The sequence below is a fragment of the Tamandua tetradactyla genome, chromosome 3, assembly GCF_023851605.1.
Source record: "Tamandua tetradactyla isolate mTamTet1 chromosome 3, mTamTet1.pri, whole genome shotgun sequence".
In the NCBI taxonomy this organism is placed as follows: domain Eukaryota; kingdom Metazoa; phylum Chordata; class Mammalia; order Pilosa; family Myrmecophagidae; genus Tamandua; species Tamandua tetradactyla.
Window position 1 is genome coordinate 137,265,345 of NC_135329.1, and position 21,878 is coordinate 137,287,222.

General features: G+C 37.5%; 1 protein-coding gene and 1 long non-coding RNA gene across 2 annotated transcripts in view; one reads left to right on the forward strand and one right to left on the reverse strand.

Moving 5' to 3' along the window:
- Nucleotides 1-11,252, reverse strand: part of TTC21B (tetratricopeptide repeat domain 21B) — a 99,754-nt gene extending 88,502 nt beyond the window's left edge. Inside the window, exon 1 of the mRNA XM_077154052.1 lies at nucleotides 11,116-11,252. Within this exon, the coding sequence (XP_077010167.1) occupies nucleotides 11,116-11,136 (21 nt within the window). The 5' untranslated portion in view covers nucleotides 11,137-11,252. The remainder of the gene's footprint in view (nucleotides 1-11,115) is intronic.
- Nucleotides 11,253-11,342: 90 nt separating this feature from the next.
- Nucleotides 11,343-21,878, forward strand: part of LOC143677715 (uncharacterized) — a 187,143-nt gene continuing 176,607 nt past the window's right edge. Inside the window, exon 1 of the long non-coding RNA XR_013172831.1 lies at nucleotides 11,343-11,410. This is a non-coding gene — a long non-coding RNA (uncharacterized LOC143677715). The remainder of the gene's footprint in view (nucleotides 11,411-21,878) is intronic.

Sequence of the window (21,878 nt, forward strand, 5' to 3'; positions counted from 1 at the left end):
GAAACTGCAAGAGAAAAGCAACAAATTATGTACAATGGAATCCCAATAAGATCACATGTCAATCTCTCATCAGAAACCATGGAGGCAAAAAGACTGTAATAGAAAGTGCTGAAAGAAAATAATTCCCAACCAAGAATTTTATATACACCAAGACTTTCTTTCAAAAATCAGGGTAAAATTAAGACTTTCCCAGATAAACAACAGCTGAGAGAGCGCATCACCACTAGCTCTGCCCTACTAGCAACGTTAAAGGGAGTTCTTCAGACTGAAAGGAAATGACACTGGGGAATGGATTAAAGCAACATAAAAAAATAAAGATTTCTGGTAAAGGTAATCATATTTGTAATTATAAATGCCGGTATAATTGCATTGTACTTTTTGGTGTGTGACCCTCCCCCTACTTCTCACTTTTTGTGGGTGCTATTTCAACTGTAAAAAAAGAAAAAAATCAATGAAAAATCAATGGTTTGGGAAATATAATGTACAAAATAATTTGGAACAAGTGCCAAAAAAGGGTGGGAGACAGAGGGTTACAGGAACAGTGTGTGTATATGCTAATAAAGTTAAGTTGGTATCAAATCAAATACGATTGTTATAGTTTAGGGTAAGTTTTAACCCATGGTAACCAGAAAGAAAATTGATGAAAAACAGATGCAGAACGAAACTAGAAGGGATTCAATATGATACAATAGAAAATATCAAATAAATTATGGAAGTAGTCATTAACGGAAAAATTGAGGGACAAAAAAAGTATAAGACTGTTGCTAAAGCTTCCAGAATGTAATATACCAGAAATGGATTGGCTCTGATAAAGGGAATTTATTAAGTTACACGTTTACAGTTCTAAGGCCATAAAAATGTGCAAACTAAGGCATCCAGAAACAGATACCTTAACTCAAGAAAAGCTGATGTCTCTTAGCTGGGAAGGAATATGGCTGGCATGTGCAGGTCCTTGTTCTCAGTTTTGCTGCTTCCAACTTCTGATGCCAGTGTCTCTGGGTCCTGATCTAGCTGCTCTGGGGTGAACTCTTGATTTCATCTCTTAGCTTCTATTTACTCTCTCCAGGTTCAGGTTTCTTAGCATCTCATGGGAAGGCATATGGCAACATATGCTGGGCTCTGGTTCCTGTCTAGTTTCTGTCAGCTCTCTAAACCCTTGGCTTCTCCTAGGGCTTCAAATGCCTGTGTCTAACTTTCTCTTAAATGTTTCCCTCTGACGGCTCTTCTAAGGACTCTAGTAAACTAATCAAGACCCACCTTTAATGGACGGGGTCACCTCTCCATCTAATCAAAAGGTCACATCCACAACTGGGTATATCACATCTTCATGGAAATGATCTAATTAAAAGATCCCACCCTACAATACTGAAACAAGATTAAAGAACACGGCTGCTCCCACAAGACTGGATCAGGATTAAGAGAATATGGCTTTTCTCGGGTACAAAGACTTATTAAAGACAACTAGCAAAAGAGCAGAAGAAAGTCCTTCATTATCAGTAGTGATTTAAATGTAAATGAATTAAACTCTCCAGTCAAAAGAAAGAAATTTCCAGAATGGATATAAAAGTATGACCAAACTATATGCTGTTTACAAGAGATTCACTTTTTAGTCAAAAACATAAGCAGCTTGAAAGTGAAAGAATGGGGGAAAAAACTTGCAAACAGTAACCACAAGAGAACTGGAAAAGCTGTAGGTCAAAAACTGTTATGAAGAAGAAAGAAGGTCATTACATATTCATAAAGGGGTCAATTCACAAAAAGACACAGCAATTATAAATATATATGGACCTAATGACAAAGCTTCAAAATAAATGAAGCAACCGTTGATAGATTTGAAGGGAGAAATGGATGGTTCTCCATTAAATGTAGCAGATTTTATACCACTTTCAATAATTGATATGACATCTAAACAGAAAAGCAAAAGGGAGTAAAAGACCTGAATGGTATTCTAAACCAACTAGACCTAAGAGACAAATATAGAATACATCACCAATAGTAGCAGAATATACATTCTTCTCTAGGGCACATGGATCATATTCTAGAATAGACCATGTTAGGTCACAAAACAAGTCTCAATGAATTAAAAAGCACTGACATCATACAATATATCTTCTCAAACCACAATGGAATGAAGGTAGAATTAAATAACAGAGGAAAAAGCGGAAAATCCACAAAAACGTGGAACTTAAACAATGAACTCAAACAATAGGTGAAAGAAGAAATCGCAAGGGAAAATAGGAAGCATCTTGAGGCAAATGGAAAAAAAAAATCAAACATACCAAAACATGTGGTATGCAGCAAAGGCTGTGCTCACAGGGGAATTTAAAGCTCTAAATGCTTACATTTAAAACAAAGAAAGTCCTCAAAGCACAAACATAACCTTACAACTATAGGATCTGGAGAAAAAAGAGCAAACTAAACCTAAACCAAACAGAAGGAAGGAAATAGCAAAGATTAGATCAAAGACCAATGAAATAAAAGACCAAAAAATCAAGAGAGTCAACAGAAGTAAAAATGGCTTCTCTGAAAAGATAAAATAACTTGACAAACCTTTAGCTAAACTGCCAAGTAAGAAAAGAGAAGATGCAAATTACTAAAATCAGAAATGTAAAGGAGGACAGTACTAACAACATCACTGAAATAAAAGGAGCATAAGATCCTATGAACAACCGTACACCAAGAAATTAAGTAACCTAGATGAAATGGACAACTTCCTAGAAATACGAAAACTACCGACACTGACTCAAGAGGAAATAGTAGATCTCAACACATCAGTAACTAGGAGAGATTGAAACAATAATTAAAAATCTCCCAACAAAGAAAATCCCAGGACCAGATGGCTTCACTATTGAATTTTACCCAACATTTCAAAAAGATTTAACATATCCTGTCCAATCTCTTTCAAAAAATGGAAGAGGAGGGCACACTCCCTAAGTTAGTCTACAAGGCTAATACCAACCTCATATCAAAGACAGATAAAGACACCACAAGTAAAGAAAATTACAGGCCAATATCCCTTATGAATATAGATTCAAAATCCTTGACAAAATACTAGCAAGTCAATTCCAACAGCATATTAAAAGAAGTGTACACCATGATTAAATGTGATTTATTCCAGTATGCAAGGGATAATTCAACATAAGAAAACCAATTAAAGTAATACACCATATTGGAAAAAATCCACATGATCATCTCGATGCAGAAAAGGCATTTGACAAAATCCAGCAGCCCTTATTGATAAAAACACTTAGAAAATGAGGAATAGAAGGAAACTTTCTCAACATGATAAAGGACATTTATGGAAAACTAACTGCTAACATCATCCTCAACGATGGAAGACTGAAAGCTTTCCCTATAAAATCAGGAAGAAGACAAGAATGCTCATTGTCACACTTTATTCAACATTGTACTGGAAATTCCAGCCAGAGCAATTACGTATGAGAAATAAACAGTATCCAAATTGAAAGGAAAAAGAGAAACTTTCCCTATTTGCAGTTCATAAGCTCCCATATTCAGAAAATCCTGAACAATCCACTCTAAAGCTACTGGAACTCAAAAACGAATTCAGCAAAGTGGCAGGGTACAAGATCAATATAAGGACGATTAGTGTTTCTATACACTAGCAATGAACAATCAGAAGAAGAAAACAATCAGAAAAAGAAAATCCATTTACAATAGCAAATTAAAGAATATCAAGGAATAGATCTATCATAGATGTAAAAGATTCATAGACAGAAAAAAAACCCATAAAACATTGCCAAAAGAAATCAAAGAAGACAAATAAATGGAAGGACTCCCGAGTTCATGGATTGAAAAACTAAATATTAAGATACCAATTCTACTCAAAGTGATTCACAGATTAAACACAATCACAGTAAAAATTCTAACAGTCTTCTGTGAAGAAATGGGAAAGTCAAGTTATTCGAATTTATATGGTAAGGTAAAGAGCACAAATAGCCAATGCCATTCTGAAAAAGAAGAAAAAGGTGGAGGATTCACTTACTTAAAACTTATAAAGTCACAGTAATCAAAACAGCCTGGTACTGGCAAAAGGACAGACATAAGAACAATGGAAGTGACTTGAGACCTCAGAAATCAACCTTCACAATATGGCCAACCAATTTTTGACAAGGGTGCAAAGTCCACTCAATTGGAAAGGAATAATCTATTCAACATAGATAGTGTTGGTAAAATTGGGATATTCATATACAAAAGAATGAAGGTGGACACACACACACACACACACACCTCACTCCATACAAAAAAATCAACTCAAAATGGATCAAAGATCTAAATATAAGAATCAGAACTATAAAACTCCTTGAAAACAGCATAGGGAAGCATATTCAGGATCTTGGTTTAGGCAATGGTTTCTTAAACTTTTCACCCAAAGCACAAGCAACAAAAGAAAAAAATAGATTAAGGGGACTTCATGAAAACTAGAAACTTGCATGACTCAAAGGACTTTATTATGAAAGTAAAACATTCATAGGAGGAAATGTGTGGAAACCACATATTCAACAAAGGTATAATATCCAGGAATATATAAAGAAATCCTTCAACTTAACAACAAAAAGACAAACAATCTAATTAAAAAATGGGCAAAAGATGTAAACAGACATTTCTCCAAAGATATAAAAATGGCTAAAGAAGCACATGAAAAGATGCTCAACGTAGTTAGCCATTAGGGAAATAGTTTCTCAAATCAAAACGAGAAACTATTTCACACCCACTAGAATAGCTACTATTAAAAAAAAAAAACAGAAAATTGCAACTGTTGGAGAAGATGTGGAAAAAATAGGAACACTCATTCATGTTGGTGAGAGTTTAAGATGGTACAGCTACTATGGAAGATGTTTTGATGGTTCCTCAGAAAGGTAAGTACAGAATTACCACATGACCTGGCAATCCCACTTTTAGATACATACCCCAAGAATTGAAAACAGGGACTCACACAGGTATTTTCTCAGCAATATTCTTAGCAGCATTATTCACAATTGCCAAGAGATGGAAGCAACCCAAGTGTCCACCAATGTATGAATGGATAGCCAAAAATGTGGCTTTCAACAGAATAATATCCAACCATAAGGAGGAACGAAGTTCTGATACTGCTACAACATGGATGAACCCGAAGACATCATGTTAGCGAAATAAGCCGGGCAGAAGGACAAATTTGTATGATCTCATGGATATGAAATAATTCAAATATGTAAATTCGGAGAGTTAGAAACTAGAATATAGGTTACCAGGGACCAGGGTATGGGGAGTTAATACTTACATTGTACAGAACTATTTGGGATGATAGATAGTTTGGTATTGGATGATGTGATGGTAGCACAATATTGTGAACATAATTAATAGCACTGAATTATATATTTGAATATGAGTGAAAGTAAATTTTATGCTGCATATAAATTACTAGGATAATTTTTTTTTTTAAAACGCTTAAGACCGCACATTAGTGCACCCAAATGTAAACCATGGACTAGTCAATAGTACAATTATAATAATATTCTTTCAACTATAAAAAATTTACCATCCTGATGCAAGGTGTTGATAATAGGGACGGTATATGGAACTCTGTATTTCCTGCATGATTTCATAATGTAAATTTACAACTTTTCCAATGCAAAAAAATTACTGAGACAGAAGTATTATACCCTACCATTTTATAACCTCACCTTAATCCTAGACTATATATATCAGATGTTTTGTAGGAGAAAAATAAACGATCATATTTTTAAAAAGAATAAATGATCTAAACTGTTTTTCAATGGAAATGACTGTCTTTAATTTTTTTTTTAATATTTTATTTAGATTTCCAATGCAAAAAACTACAATCAGAGGAAACCAAATTTGATTACCTGTGCCTGTGCCTGACATGATCCCTCAGGCTTATATCTAAGCCGTGAAGGCTAACCTAATTGGAGAGAAGTCCACTTACACTATCACATCTGATTCACTGCCATAAACCAGTTTAAGACATATTATAACTATCTACTGTGAATCTACTAATGGATTGAGAAATAGGGATGAGGCACTGATTGAAAGGATTAAATAGGAGCTCATCTCCTTCAGATCAGGGCATGGCATTTTTTTTGTTTGTTCGTTTCTGTAAAGGATTAGATCGTACATATTTTAGGCTTTGTAAATAGTGTCTCAGTTGGAACTATTCAACTCTGCCATTGTAGCTCAAAAGTAGTCATAGACAATACTTAAACAAATGCACACAGTTGCTGTGTTCCAATAAACTCATATTTATGAACACTAAAATCTGATTCCAGATATATATATATATATATATATATATATATATATATATATATTTTTTTTTTTTTTTTGCATGGGCAGGCACTGGGAATTGAACCCAGGTTGGCAGGGAAGAATTCTGACACTGAGCCACCATCGCACTGCCCCCAGATAACTTTAATGCGTCAAGAAAGATGGTTCTTTAGATAGTGTTCCAACCATTTAAAAACTATTCTTGTTCTGCAGGCCATACAAAAACAGGCAGAGAGCTGGATGTGGCCTTTGGTCCACAGTTTGCAGATGCCTGCTTTAGATCTTTGTTCTACTAGTTATCATGTAGCTTCAATTTGAAAACCCAACTTTGACTCTGTTTCCTCCCATTTCCCATGCCCCATGGTTACTGGTTTCTATTTCCGTTCTTAGCCCCGATTCCCAAAAGCATGGACCATACTCTACCCTCACAATCTCCACAATACATCTCAGTAAAGTGCAGTTTTCCTCCAGTTCTCTGTTCTCTAAAGTCACAAAAGAGCTCTTAGTTTGTAATGTCCTTAGTTTGCCACCTCTAAGGACACTTTTAATATTCTTCTTGACTTCCGTCCAGCATTTAGTATCACTAAGCACCTGTAATTCGCCTGAAAGACAGCGTTGTGATACCATAAAAAGAACATGGATTTAAAGTTGAAAATACCTGATTTCAAATCTATGGTCCATCTTACAGAACCTCAGTTTGCTCATTTGTATAATGCTGAAAATAAGACCAATTTACAGGTTGTTGTTGAACATTTTAAAAGATATACTGTAGAACTCACTCTGAAAAAAAACAAATTCCTCCTATGCTGATGAATTAAAAAAAACAATGCGCCCCTAAAGAAACTCTTTGTTGCTCAGATGTAGCCTCTCTTTCTCTAAGCCAACTTGGTAGGTGTACTCACTGCCCTCTCCCCCTACATGGGACATGATTCCCAGGGGAGTGAATCTCCCTGGTAATGTGGGACAAGAGACCAGGGACCTGGCATCATGGGATTGAGAAAGACTTCTTGACCAAAAGAGGGAAGACAGAAATGGACAAAATAAAGTTTCAGTGGCTGACAGATTTCAAACAGAGGCACTAGGGTTATCCTGAAGGTTATTCTTACACATTACACAGATATCCCTTTTTAGTTTGTGGGTTAATTGGAGTGGCTACAGGGAAGTACCTGAAACTGTTGAACTGTGTTCCAGTAGCTTTTACTCTTGAAGACGCAATGTAACCTTGTAATTGTGAGAAACTAGTGGCTGACACTCCTTTTATCCAGGATATGGACAGATGAGTAAAAAAATAAAGATAAAAACCAAATAAATAATAGGGGAGGAGATGAGGCGTAAAAAATATTGGGAAGATTGTCAGTGACGGGGAAAGGTAAGGGGTATAGGATGTATGGGTTTTTTCTTTTTTGGTATTTCTTTTTCTGGAGTGATACAACTGTTTTAAAAATGATCACGGTGATGAATACACAATTATGTGATGATATTGTGAATCACTGATGGTATACTCTGGATGGACTGTGTACACGTGAGAATACCTCAATAAAAATATTTTTAAAAAACCAATATGCCCAACCCAGATCTCTCAGGTAACTCCAGATTCATATTCCAGCTACCTCCTGCCCATAGGCACCCAATCAAAATTGAGTCAAGAGAATGCTCCCTTCACATTCACCCAGGCCACCTTAAGTCTAATCAGTCACCAGGTTCTTTTCATATTTTTCCAGTCTACTTTCCTATTCTCCAAGCCTACTCCATACCTACTGAACAAAGCCTTGTTCAGGTTAAGTTGCTCAGTCCAGCAAACATTTACTGACCATCTGCTAGTGCTAGACACTGGGAAAATAAAGATGAATAAGAAAGGTTCCTGCCCCAAACATGCTTAATTCTTTGGAATAATCTAAAGGTTAACTGAAATACATTGTAGTAAATGCAACAAAAGAGCTTATAGCTTGCTTTGAGTAGTCAGGAGAATAATATTTATACTGCTTGGTCTGATAACTGAGGGTGGGGTGTAGGGGAAGAGTAGAAGAGTAAAGTTAATCTGCAGAGGGCTTTAGGACTTTTGAACTACAAGCTCCTAACACACACACATATACATACATACATACATTCTCATTCATTTACTCTCTTTCTCACTGTTCTTATACGATTTGTGAAGGTTTTGGAGTTAGCCAGTCAGAAAAATAAGTCAGTTAGAGGAGTTACACCATTCAAGAAATAAAAAAAGTCAACATTGGTGCATAGGGATGGGGAGAGAACTAAAACCCATTCCTTATCTCAGGGCAAGTGTCAGCAAACTAGATTGCGGATCATATCTGGTTTTGTATAGCCAATGAGCTAAGAATGTTTTGCTTTGTTTTAAATATATTTGTAAGTAGTTGGAGAGAAAAAAAAGAGGAAAAATATTTCATGACATGAAAATTATATGAAATTTAAATTTCAGTGTCCATAAATAGAGACACAGGCATCACACTCATTTGTTTAAGTATTGTTTATGGCTGCTTTGGGGTTACCATGGCAGATTTGAGTAGCTGTAACAGACCCCAAGGCCTGCAAAGCCTGAAATATTTACTATCTGGTCCTTTACAGAAAAAGTTTGCTGTGCTGTTTTCTAGAGTCGTAAGTGATACAGGATGATGTGGTTGGAGAGAAAGGTAGAGTGAAGAAATGCCTCATGTTAAGGACTTGGACTTAATCCTCTAGTCTAAGTTATGAGGAGGTACACAATGGTTTAAGCATTAAAGCGTTTTAATAAGGAGTTCACCTGGGTGGCAATGTGAAGGATATAATTAAGGGAGTGGGTAAAATGGGGGAATGGGGGAGATCCAACAGGAGGCAAATGCAAAAATTCAAGCAAAAATTCCTTGATCTTGAGGCTTGCCCTTGTGAAAATTATGTAGGTAGCAGAGAAGCTTAGTCTATCTATAGGTATTCCTAAGAGTCATTTCCAGAGGACCTCTTTTGTTGCTCAGATGTGGCCTCTCCCACTCTCTAAGCCCAACTCTGCAAATGAAATCATTGCTCTCCCCTCTATGTGGGACATGACATCCTGCAATGAAAGTCTCCCTGACGGCATGGGTGATGACTTCCAGGGATGAGCCTGGCCCTGGCACTGTTGGATCAATAATGCCATCATGACAGAAAGGGGGAAAAGAAGTGTAACGAGGTATTTGTTGTGAGAGAAATTGTGGCTGAGAGAGTTCAAATAGAATCAAGTGACTGGAGGTCACTCAACGCAAGCTTCAGTTAGACATTGCTACCTATCATAGCTTGCCAACCCCCAACCAAAACCATTCCTGCCAATCCTAAAGAACACCTAAGGTGTTACATAAGATTCTACAAAGGTTCCATGCACTAGGGTAACCTTCCAGACATTTACAACCTCCAGAAGGGTCCCTGGACCATATAAGTCCTAAATGTAGAGGGGCCAGCCTTTCCAGAACATCAGCTAGTTCCACCCCCTATCCCATATTATCAACAGCCCCTTCCAACATGAAAAAATTAGAAAAGGCACAACCCAAATACCTGTAAAGAGCGGGAGATAGGTCAAAGGTGATGGTGAAGCATGAGTACTGAATCATTATACTGATATTTCTTTTAGTCTCAAGTATTTTAGAGCAGCTAGAAGAACTTGAAATTGATGAATTGTAGCCCATGCCAAACTCTGAAATCTGCTCTATAATTGTTGTGATGTGTTTTGCAATTTATTACTTTTTTGTATATATTTTTCACAAAAAAAGAAACAAGAAGATGTGATGATAAATTCACAGCTATATGATATCGTGAACCACTAGCTGCACTTTGGATGATTACATGGTATGTGAATATATAATATGTATCCATAAAAAAACAAATAGTTAAACAATTTTTTCAGGTAAAAATCAAAACAGCTCAAGAACTCCTTTACCCTCCTTCTCTTCAATGCTGTCCTTTATTCACTCATCACCATCTAGCTCATTCCCTATTCTACTTATCCGTGTCTGACTTACTCCAACGTAAGCTCCGAGACTGGGCTTTTTCCTTAGTTTTATTATTGCAGAATCTCGAGTACCTAGCATAGACCTAGACACAAGATAGGCATTTGACATATGTAGAATGAACTTAAGGTTTTTCTCCAACTTCAGACAGTTTATATGTGCAGGCAGGAGCTGTTTGGATCTGCTCATCATTGTATCTCCGCCTTCTAGGAGACACAGTGAGCGCTCAATAAATAATTTGCGGAACGGGTGAATCAGTGAACAAATGGGTAGAGAAGACCATCATCCTGAAAGGAAACCTCAAGCGTCATATCTTCGGTTTCATATCATCTATCAAGTGGACTCTCATTAAATATTTGCTAACTGGATGAATCAGTGATAAATGAATAGAAAAGCCCATCAACCTAAGATAAGTCCCATGTCTTTAACTGTTTTCATATAGTCTTTCCGTGTTCCTGCTGTCCAAGGGAAAGCTGTATCTAGTTTTCTGTAAGTCCTTAAAAATCATATCTGGAAGTGCAGTAAGTGTTCTGTGTCATTCAGGCTTTTCTAGCAAACACCATATAAAAGTAAACACAACAAACCGGGTGGGAACAAGCACACTATGGGCAGTGATAAAGCAGAGCTCCGAGAGAGCTGGCTTTGACCTCAGGATTCCAAAGCTGGAGTCCCCGAGGTGGGCCAGGTAATGGAAGCAACAGGCCCGCCCTGCGAGGCCGGGGGGCACCAGGCCAGCTGGGCAGCAAAGTACCACAAAGTAATGAAGGCCTCGTGAATTCTACCCAAGCTCAGTCCACGCCCCCCACCGATCGCCACCCCCCAAAGCAAGCCTCGTCTGGGCCCCCGCCCGCCCTCTCACCTTCAGCCCCTGCGAGTCCATGGCTCCGAGATACTGGTTCACGGCACTCCGGAAGCGCACTGCCACAGCCCAGCGTCGAGGAGAGGAGCCCACTGCCCCGCCGCTCGACTGCACAGGCCCAAACGCGCCTCCCGCGCCCGGACGCGGCAAGGAGAGGGGAGGGGTGGGGCCGCGCTGCCATTGGCTGCGGTCTCGAGGGGGCGGGTCTTTGGGGCAGGGATTGCGGGAGGAGAGGCAGAGGCGCCGGCAGGCACCCAGAGCGCAGGGCTGCGCGGAAGGCCCGGTCGGGGCTCAGGTTAGGGAAGGGGACGCGGCCGGACGCGGGGAATGGCACAGGGAAACAAGTGGCTTTAGGAGAGTGGACGGGCCGGCGCGGGGTTGTAAAATTACGGAATCCAGGAAATGGGGGAGAAGAGGAAAATAGGGCAAGCCTTTTTCTCGTCAGTGGCTACAACGAGAGACACCATGTTCTGCCCTTTTGTTGAAGCAATTTTACCGCAGTGCGGGTATCTGAAAGCTTGACCAACGTGTGCGACAGCGTTTTAAGTTTCTCTTGTGATTGTAATACGGCCACAGGGTGGCGCAGAAAAAGCACAAGTTCTTAACGGAAATGGGATAAGCGTTTTTGGGTATTGCTGCAATCCTGTGTATGCTGTTAGAATGCACATTGAATTAGTCCGTTTTCCCTAACCGGGTGATGAGAGGGACAAATGACGTAAATATGTCCTTCATGGTTTTTTTTTGTTTGATTGATTGGTATTTTGTCACTGCTGATTATAAGCTTGAAAATGAATCCCTCTGCAAACTTTCATGTTTGCATCTACCAGGCAACTATCAGCTACACATAGATTTCTTCAGTTATTCGGAGTTAAATTGATGTATGCTGGACTAAGAGGTTTCCTATTTCCATTTAAAGAGATTTTAGAATTAGTGGATGAGATTTGATATTAAATGATGTCTGTAGAATCTCTTACATGGATCCCAAATTTCCATCCTAGAATTACTTATTTTTTTAGTTGACTTGATACAGAGTTGCCCTAACCAGATTTTAAGTTTCTTGAGGAGTCAATGAACATGAACTTTTTCCATACCAGTTGGTTATGGATTGGCAATCCTAAGGGGCTGGGTACCTACTACACCAAGCTTCAGGGAAAAACAGTACTTTTCATTTGTTTCCCTTTAAAGTGCATTGCATCCAAAGAGGTGTGTACTGTTTTCCTGAAAGCTGTTTCTCTGTTTCTGACATTGAGTCAAGCTGAAAGTTTGTAGTGATGGATCGCAGGTAGTACCTGCTGAGCTTCAAAGCCTTTAGATTGATCTGCACTCAGGATGTGGCAGAGAGAATTAACCGTCCAAGATAGTCATCAAAGTGGGTATCTTGAACTGTATGCTTTTGGTTCACTGAGAATTTATATGAAAAGTGTGCCTAGGAAGGAATCTGTTCTATGTCTCTCTCCTGGCTTCTGGTGGAGGCCAGCAATCTCTAGTCTTCTCTGCCTCAGCCATCACCTGTTGTTCTCCCCACTATCTGCCTATCTGAATGTCCTCTTATGAGGACATCAGTTATATTGGATTAAGGGCCCCCCTCACTCTAGCATGACGTCATTTAAACTTGTCTAATTCCATCTTTAATGATCCTATTTCCAAATAAGTTCACGTTCTGAAGTACCAGCGATTAGGAGTTCAAAATATATTTTGGGGGAACACAATTTTATCCATTCCCCATAGTTACAGGAAATTGCCTTCCTTACCCAATGAACTGTTTGACCATGGGCAAGCCGTTTTACCTAAGATTAGGATCCAACCTTCTATTTGCTATCTAACAGTCTTTTATTTTCTAGATAACAAGGTAGAAAAGGACCAGACCTTTTAAATAGTGTGTATTTGATCAAAGAATATAAAAGGGTCCTCATGCTGTTATTCGATAGAAGATTAGGAAGCATGCGAAGAAAAAGGGCTGTCATAACTCATCCCTTTAATGTACTTCATTTTTTTTTTCACTTAAGTTAGGGAAAAAAAGAATAGTGGTCAGTCACTTGCCTTTCACATTCCTTTCTGTAAATGACACTGAAGAAAAAGTTGAAGAAGTGATTTGAATTCTGGCTTTTTTTGAATTCTAGATTTTTAAATGTGTCATTTAAAAATCATTCGTTCATTCATTCATCAAGCGTTTAAGAGGTGCCACCACAGCAGAGAACAAAATTCTTGTCCCTGCCCATCTGGAATTTAAAGTCTAGTAAAAAGAAATAAAGTGAACAAATATTCACCAAAGGAAATGAATAAATTACAAGTTATACAGTTTTCATAACTGTTTTAGGATATGCAGTTTACCAAGAGAATAAATTAAGTGGTCTGTGCCCATCAATAGGGATTAATATATCAAGTACAAGGTGAAATTCATACCACTTCATATAGTTCAGGGAATTATTTGATTCAATTCCTTCAATTGGCTTCTTTTAAACCATGGTATGATACTTTTTCTTTAAAAATATCTCAGCAACTGAGGTATCTCATGGCTGAGAACTTCTGATAACAGTGGATTTATTTCCTGCTCACCTGAACTTCTGGATATAGTGAATGTTTTTACTGAGATATTATGACAGAATTATCAGGATACTTATTTTTCTTGGCTAGAGCTTTACATGTCATCTATGTAAAAGTAGGAGAGAAAAGACAGAAGAACACATTTTTTTTTTTTTTTTTTTTTTTAAAGAAAGGGAGGAAGGGAAGGAAAGAAGGATGGAAGGAAGGAAGGGAGGAAGAAAGGGAAACATTTTTAAACATTTTCTTGTTTTATTATATTTTGTTTGTTTGTTTGTTTTTTACATGGGCTAGGGCCGGGAATCGAACCGGGGTCCTCTGGCACGGCAGGCAAGCACTCTTGCCCGCTGAGCCACCGCGGCCCGCCCAGAAGAACACATTTTAAGAGTCTGGCATTTTGAAATAGAAAATGAATTATTTAAATTTTACAGTTCTGACATATAGAATATCTTTAGTTTGGATGCCATCTGTCTTTCCTTCTACTTCTTGAAAGTATTCTTTGCTGGTTGCTAGAATAAGTCCAAGGAAGAGTGATAACTCCCGTACTGCGTGGTGTGACATTATGATAGCATATTGTTTTATGTTGGGCATGGATGAGACAGAGGTCTCGTGCTCCCTGCAGTGACATAGCAAAGCTGTCTCTGTGGGAATAGGCACCTGATGTCCTGAAAAGACTGATGTGTTGCAAAGCTACTTGAGTCTGGGGCTGAAGGAGGCCTTGGGAAACATGCTTAACTTTCCACAGGGAAGCAGATGGTTCAGCCTGTGCTTCCTCCTTCCCCTTTTTTAGTTATACTTTTGTTACTTTCTTTGCAGCCCTATAAGATAAACAGTGCTGAACCTCTTGGGGTCTTTGAGTCTCCATCAGGGCTCAGAGTCCCACCTTGACTCAGCTTTAACTTTATCTTTGTCTCTTGTCTTTCTTTCTTAATTCCCCATTGCCTCCCTTCAGTCCAGACACCGAGCCATGCTGGTCACAGTCGCAGTGATTTTGGATTTTACTCATCTATGTCCAAGTTCATATCTAGAAAATATTACCAACATCAAATTCACATTGCATTCCTTCCTAAACACAGTATTATTTCTGGATGTGAGGTAACTCTACGTCTATCTAATTGTTTTCTTAGGTTGAGAAGAATCAGGCCTTAGCATAAGTGTCTGACCCTTGGTAACTTGGTGTATAGCAGGGCTACTAGCATTCCTTAGGAGCAATACACTCCAATGTAAAATGTTGAGTCCACAGAAGTAAAGGAACGGACAGCAACTTCGTGCCCAGCAGACTTGAAGTTCTGTAGACTGTTATACTCCAGTGTGATCTCCTCTGTGGATGTCATAGCTAGTTTTTCTCACTGATTTTCCTTTCTCCGCCTTTTTCATTCATTTCTTCCTTTTCTGCATCCATTTAAGAATCTATATACTATAGTCACTTGTATGATACTTTTTGCCCCATGCAACTGCTTCATCCCAATTTGTTATTTTGACTTACCCTAAAATATTTCTCATTCCATGAGTTTGACTTCTGAAAGAGACTAGTCAGATGCTCATCAGTGTGTCAGCTCTCAGTGATGCACACTGCGTCTCCTCTTCCTTAATGAAGACACTGGACTCCATGTCACTTCAGGAAGAGAAACTTGGGTGGGCCATGTTCGCTCAGCAGGCAAGAATGCTCGCCTACTATGCCAGAGGACCTGGGTTCAATTCCCGGTGCCTGCCCATGTAAAAAAAAAAAAAAAAAAAAAAAAGGAAGAGAAACTTGTCCATCGAGAGAGACTGTGTTTCCCCCTAACAGTTGGGAAAAGCGTCCAGGCTTTCTCTTTTCACATGTAACTCTTGTTTTCTTATTCACTAGTCCAGGCCAGTTCTACCTATTAAGCCATGACTTAATTAGCTGAATGAAAACAGCTGGGGCTCACACCCTGGACTCTCTGTAAAAGATCCATTTATAATGGGCTTTAATTTGTGGCAGTGTATTTTTTTTCATCTAATTCTTGTTTTGAAAATTTTCAAATATACAAAAAGTTGAAGAACTGTACAATGAACTCCCCTATGCTTGTCACCATAGAGCTTTTTTGAGATACTATTTTGCATTGCTTTGTGTATTTTCCATTTTCTTGTTTCAAGTAGATACTATTAAAAGAAAAACTTTTCTTGCAGTTGAGGATCTCACAGCTTTATTGAGAGATTCATGAATTGGGCAGCATCCCACTCAAAAAGTAGAGGGAGCTCCCCTGCAGGTGTGGGAAAAGGAAATTTATATAGAGGTGAGGAAATGTTCTGACTGTCTAATGTTAAGTTTCCATTTTACATAGTTGAGGATGGGGTCTCAGAGAGTGGGATGCAGATATACATTGTGCTTTCTATGACTACAAAAACTACCGCTGAACAGGACATTTCTTCACTATCCTTGATGAAAGATGAACATTAATAATGCAGATAAGAATCAGGCCAAGTAATGTTGAAGAGAAAACAAGGTCCAGAAGCTTTAATTCCTTTTAGAAGAATAAACTTAAAATGGCAAGCTCAATAATTCCAACATTGTAAAAAAAAAGGGGGGGGAATATTATATAGCCTTTAAGTTCTAAAGAGTTAAAAATCTATTTATGCATCTTATACCTTGGTAATAATTATCACTATCCATATATATATACTTACACTTAGACTGTCTATTTTTTTAAAAAATAATTTTTATTCTGTTACTGTAAATGTAACCTAACAATTCCCCCTTTTAACCACCTTTCTACCTTCATCACCCATCCATTACCGAAACATTTCCATTGTTCCAAATAGGAACTCTGTACATTTAAAGCCCCTATTCCCTGTCCCTACCCCTGACCTCTGGTAACCTATATTCTAGATTCTGGCTCTATGACTTTGCTTATTCTAATCATTTCATATCAGTGAGATCAAACAATATTTGTCTTTTTATGCCTGGCTTATTTCACTAAACATGGTATCTTCAAGGTTCATCCATGTTGTTGCAGGATTAGAACTTCATTTCTTCTATGCTGAGTAATATTCCATTGTGTATATACCACATTTTGGTTATACATTCTTTGGGTGATGGGCACTTGCATTGCTTCCATCTTTCTGCAATTGTGCATAATGTTGCTGTGAACATCAGTCTGCAAATATCCATTTATGACCCTGTTTTCAGTTCTTTGGGGTATATAATTAGAAGTGGAATTGCTGAGTCGTATGTTAATTACATACTTAAGCTTTCAAAGGAACCTCCAAACTATCTTCCACAGGAGCTGTACCATTTTACATTGCCACCAGCAATGATAAGTGTTCTTATTTCTCTGCATACTTTTTAGCACTTGTAATTATCTGGTTTTGTTTTTGTTTTATTTTGTTTTAAATAGGAGTTGGGAAATGGTATCTCGTTACTTTGCTTTGCATTTCCCTAATGGCTAATGATGTGGGGTATCTTTTCATGTGCTTTTTGGTCACTTATATACCTTCTTTGAAGATGTCTTCTAGAAGTCTTTTGCCTATTAATTAATTGGGTCTTTTGTCTTTTTGTATTGTTAAATTGAAGGATTTCTTTGTATTCTGGATATTAAGCGTTTATTGGATATGTGGTCTCCAAATATTTTCTCCTATGTGTAAATTGACATTTTACTCTCATGATAAAGTCCTATGAAGCATAAAAGTTTTACATTTTGATGAAGTGTCATTTATGTATTTTTTTTGTTGTTATTATTGCTTTGTGCTTTGGGTGTAAAGTCTAAGAAACCATTGCCTAATCCAAAGTCCTGAAGACGCATCCCTGTGTTATCTTCTAGGAATTTGACAGTTCTGGATCTTACATTTATTTAGGTCTTTGATCCATTTTGAGTTGATTTTTATATAAGGTGTGTGATAGGAGTTCTCCTTTCTTTTGGAAATGGAAATCTAGTTTTCCTAGCAACATTTGTTGAAGAGGCCATTCTTTTCTCATTGAGTGTTCCCTCCTCTTCAATTTTTTTGAAGATTTTGGGCAAAATTGGTGTTGTTTTCTTGGAATTTTTGGTAAAATTCCCCTGGGAAGCAATCTAGATCTGGACTTCACTTTGTTGGGATATTTCTGACTACTGGTTTAATCTCTTTACTAGTAACTTGTTTGCTGAAATCTATTTCTTCTTGAGCCAGTGTAGGTAGTTTGTGCATTTCTAAGAATTTGTCCACTTCAACTAAGTTATCTAATTTGTTGGTGTGCTAGTTAGCAAGCTGCTGGGATGCTATATTCCAGAATGGGAATGGCCTATAAAAAGAGAAATTTAATAAGTTGCAAGTTTACAGTTTTAAAGAAGTGAAAGTGTTGAAATTAAGATATCAACAAGAGGTTACCTTCACTCAAGAAAATCTGATACTATCCAGGAGAGCTTTGCCAACTGGCAAGTCATGTGTCTGGCATCTGCTGGTCCCTTGCTCCTGGACTCTGTTGCTTTCAGTCTCTGTCCATGGGGGGATTACTCATTTTGCTTGTTTAGGGCTGGCTTTCATCTCTTGGCTTCCCTTGGCTCTCTCCAGTTTCTGGCTTAACATCTCATTGGCAGGCACACGGCAGTGTCTGCTGGGTTTCAAGCATCTTCAAACATTTGTGCCTCTGCTCTCTCTGTCAGCCTTGAAGTTTCTGTTGGCTCTCTGTCTGTTGGCGCTGTCATTTCTGACTCTCTCCAAAATGTATCCTCTTTTAAAGGAGTCCAATAAACTAGTTTAGTGTCATTTCTACCTAATCATAGGTCACACCCACGATTGGGAGAATCACATCTACTCAAAAGCTTCTACATATAATATTGAATCAGGATTAAAAAAAAAAAAGGTTGCTCCTACAAGATTGGATCATGATTAAAATATAGCTTTTCTAGGGCACATAATACTTTCAAATGGCACAGTTGGTATCATAAAAAGAATTTATAGTACTTTTTATTTCAGTGAGGTCAGTGGTAATGACCCCCTTTTCATTTCTGATTTTTGTTAATTGTGTTCTCTCTTTTTTTCTTCATCAGTCTAATGAAATGTTTGACAGTTTTATTGATCTTTTCAAAGAACTAAATTTTGGTATTTCTAATTCTATTTTATTTTGTTATTCTCTATTTATTTTCACTTAATCCTTGTTATTTCCTCCATTTGTTTACTTTGAGTTTGTTCTTCTATTTATTCCAGTTTTTGCTTATGACTGATTTGAAATCTTTCTTCTTTTTTAATGTAACCATTTAGAGCTATATATTTCAGTATCATTGTCTTTGCTGCATCCCATACATTTTGGTATGGGATGTTTTATTGTCATTTTCATTTGCCTATGATATTTCCTAATTTCCTTCTTGATTTCCTCTTTAATCCATTGGTTGTTTGAGAATATGTTGTTTAATTTCCACATGTGAATTTTCTATTTCTCCCTCTGTTATTGATTTGTAGCTTCATTTCTTTGTGGTTGGAGAAGGTACATTGTATAATTTCAATATTTTATATTTATTGAGATTTATTTATGACCTAACACATGGTCTCTCCTGTGGAGTAATCCAGATGTACTCTAGGAGAATGCTTTTTCAGTTGTTGTTCGGTGAAATGTTCTATATGTCTGTTAGGTCTGGTTAGTTTAGAGTATTGTTCAAGTCTTGTTCTTCGTTATTGATCTTTTAACTACATGCTCTGTGCATTATTGAAAGTGACATATTGAGGTCTCCTGCCATCAATGTAGAACCATCAATTTCTCCCTTCAGATCTTTTAGTATTGCTTCATATATTTTTCGGCTCTTTTGTTAGGTGCATATTTATTTATAATTGTTTTATCTTCCTGTTGAGTTGATCTCTAAATCAGTATATAATAACCGTCTTTGTCCCTTGTAATAGTTTTTTACTTGTAGTCTATTTTATCTGATATTGGTATAGCTACCTCAGCTCTTTTTGGTTTACTACTTACATGCTATACATTTTTCCATCCTTTCACCTTCAACCTTCTTGCATCTTTGAGCTGAAGGTGACTCTCTTGCAGAGAGCATACAGTTAGGCCATGTTCTTTTACCCATTCTACCAATCTCTGCCTTTTGACTGGAGAGTTTAGTGTATTTACATTTAAAGTCACTACTGATAATGCAGGGACTTTCTTCTGCCATTTTAAAATTTTGTCTTTGTAAGTCTGATATCTTTTAAGTCCCTCAATTCTTCTGTTTATATCTACTTTCATGTTTACTTGATTTTTTGTGTGTGTTTTACCATATTGAGTACCTTCTTTTTTCTATCTCTGTCCATGTTTACTTGATTTTTTGTGTGTGTTTTACCATATTGAGTACCTTCTTTTTTCTATCTCTGTATATTTTTCGTACATTTTCCTTGTGGCTACCATGGCGTTAAGATGTAACAACCTAAATATCTAGCAATTATATTTGATTTGATACCAACTTAAATTCAGTAGCATACACCTTTCCTATAAACCTCATCCCTCCGACCTTTTTTTAAAAAATCAATTATATCTTTATACATTGTATTCAGAAACATAGATTTCCTTTCTTTTTATTCATTTGCATTTTAGCACCTGTATTAAGTAAGAAGTAGAGTTACACACCAAAAATACAATATAATAATACTGGCATTTGTAATTACTCAAATGGTTACCCTTACCATAGATTACTATTTCTTTATGCCTTTTTGAGTGATTATCTAGTGTCCTTTCCTTTTGGTTTTGAAGAACTCCCTTTGGCATTGTTTGTAGGATGGGTCTAGTGGTGATGGACTCCCTCAGCTTTTGTTTCTATGGTTTCTGATGAGAAACTGAAACTCAATCTAATTGGAACTCCCTTATATATAACACATTGCTTTCTTTTGCAGTTTTCAGAATCCTCTCTTTGTTCTTTGCAATTGATAGTGTGATAAATATATGATGGAGTGCATTTTTCTTCATGTTTATCCTGTTTGGCATCTCTGGGCTTCTTTGGTGTGCATATTCATGTCTTTTGCTAAGTTTAGAAAGTTTTGTCATTATTTCTTTGAATAGTCTTTCTGCCCTCTTCTCTCTTTGTTTCCTTCTGGGACTTACATAGTGCATATATTGGTCCACTTGATGGTGCCCCAGAGGTCTCTTAGGCCTTTTATATTCTTTTTTCTTTCTGCTCCCCACCCAAATTGGGACAATAAAAGGAGTGCAAAAAAGGATTGAAGCAGAAAGCCCGGGGCAAAGGTTTACCTACTTTAAGCACCCAGTAGAAGGAGAAGGTCTGTATCTTGGCAAATAGAGGGGACAATGAAACTCTGTAGGCCAGAAGAAGGCTGTAAAGAGAGCATCCAGGGTCCAGCGGGAGAAAGAGGCTGGTAAAGAATCGTACATTTCTTTTCTCTCTCCACGGCATTAGGGATGCCCATCCTCTACTCTAGCAGATCACTGGGCTGGGCTGTGAGGGTGGCCATTGTTCCAAACCTGCCCCATACACAGGTGCGGAAGAGACTTACAGACTACGTTTCCTACTCAGCCATCTTCTCATTATCCTCTCTCTATTTCTTTGTAGGTAAGAGAAAAGTAGTGTATGTGCTCTTACTCATGTAATATATGTCCATTTAAATATTTGTTATATATATCCAAAATTGACAAAAATTACCAAGGTGAGTTTTCCTTTGTAACCTTTGTGATGTTTTATTACTTAATATATCTTTTATATAATGATAGCCCTTTGATATTATAGTAAAGGGATAAAAGCTTCTGAGGTGAAAATAACTTTAAAAAGGCCTATTTAAGCAATGCTAAAAATTAAGTAATCCAGTCCTTTACTAGATATCCACCAAAACTTTTTGTGCACAAACCACTCTAGAAGATACAAAGATATTTAAGGTCCAGCCTCTGTTTATCAGGCACTATTTGGTATGTACATTCTTATAGAAGAAGAAAAGGATGAGGATCATGACGGGAAGAAACTGTGCTCCAAACCACTGCGTAAATTCAGTTTAAGTTTTCTACAGGTGCCATACATAGGGTAACCCCATATCCTGCTTTACCTGGAAGAATCCTTATGCTTGTTGTCTTGGCATAATTATGGGCAGTGTCTGTTTTACTCTCAAAAGTGTCCTGGTTTGAAAAAAAAAAAAAAGAAAAATTGAAAGGAAGATCTTATGGTGGTTCAGTGGCAGAATTCTCATCTGCCATGCTGGAAACCTGGGTTCAATTCCCGGTGCCTGCCCATGCCAAAAAATAATAATAATAAAGTCCTGGTTTATACATAGACATCAAAATTGCACAGAAATTCAGAGGA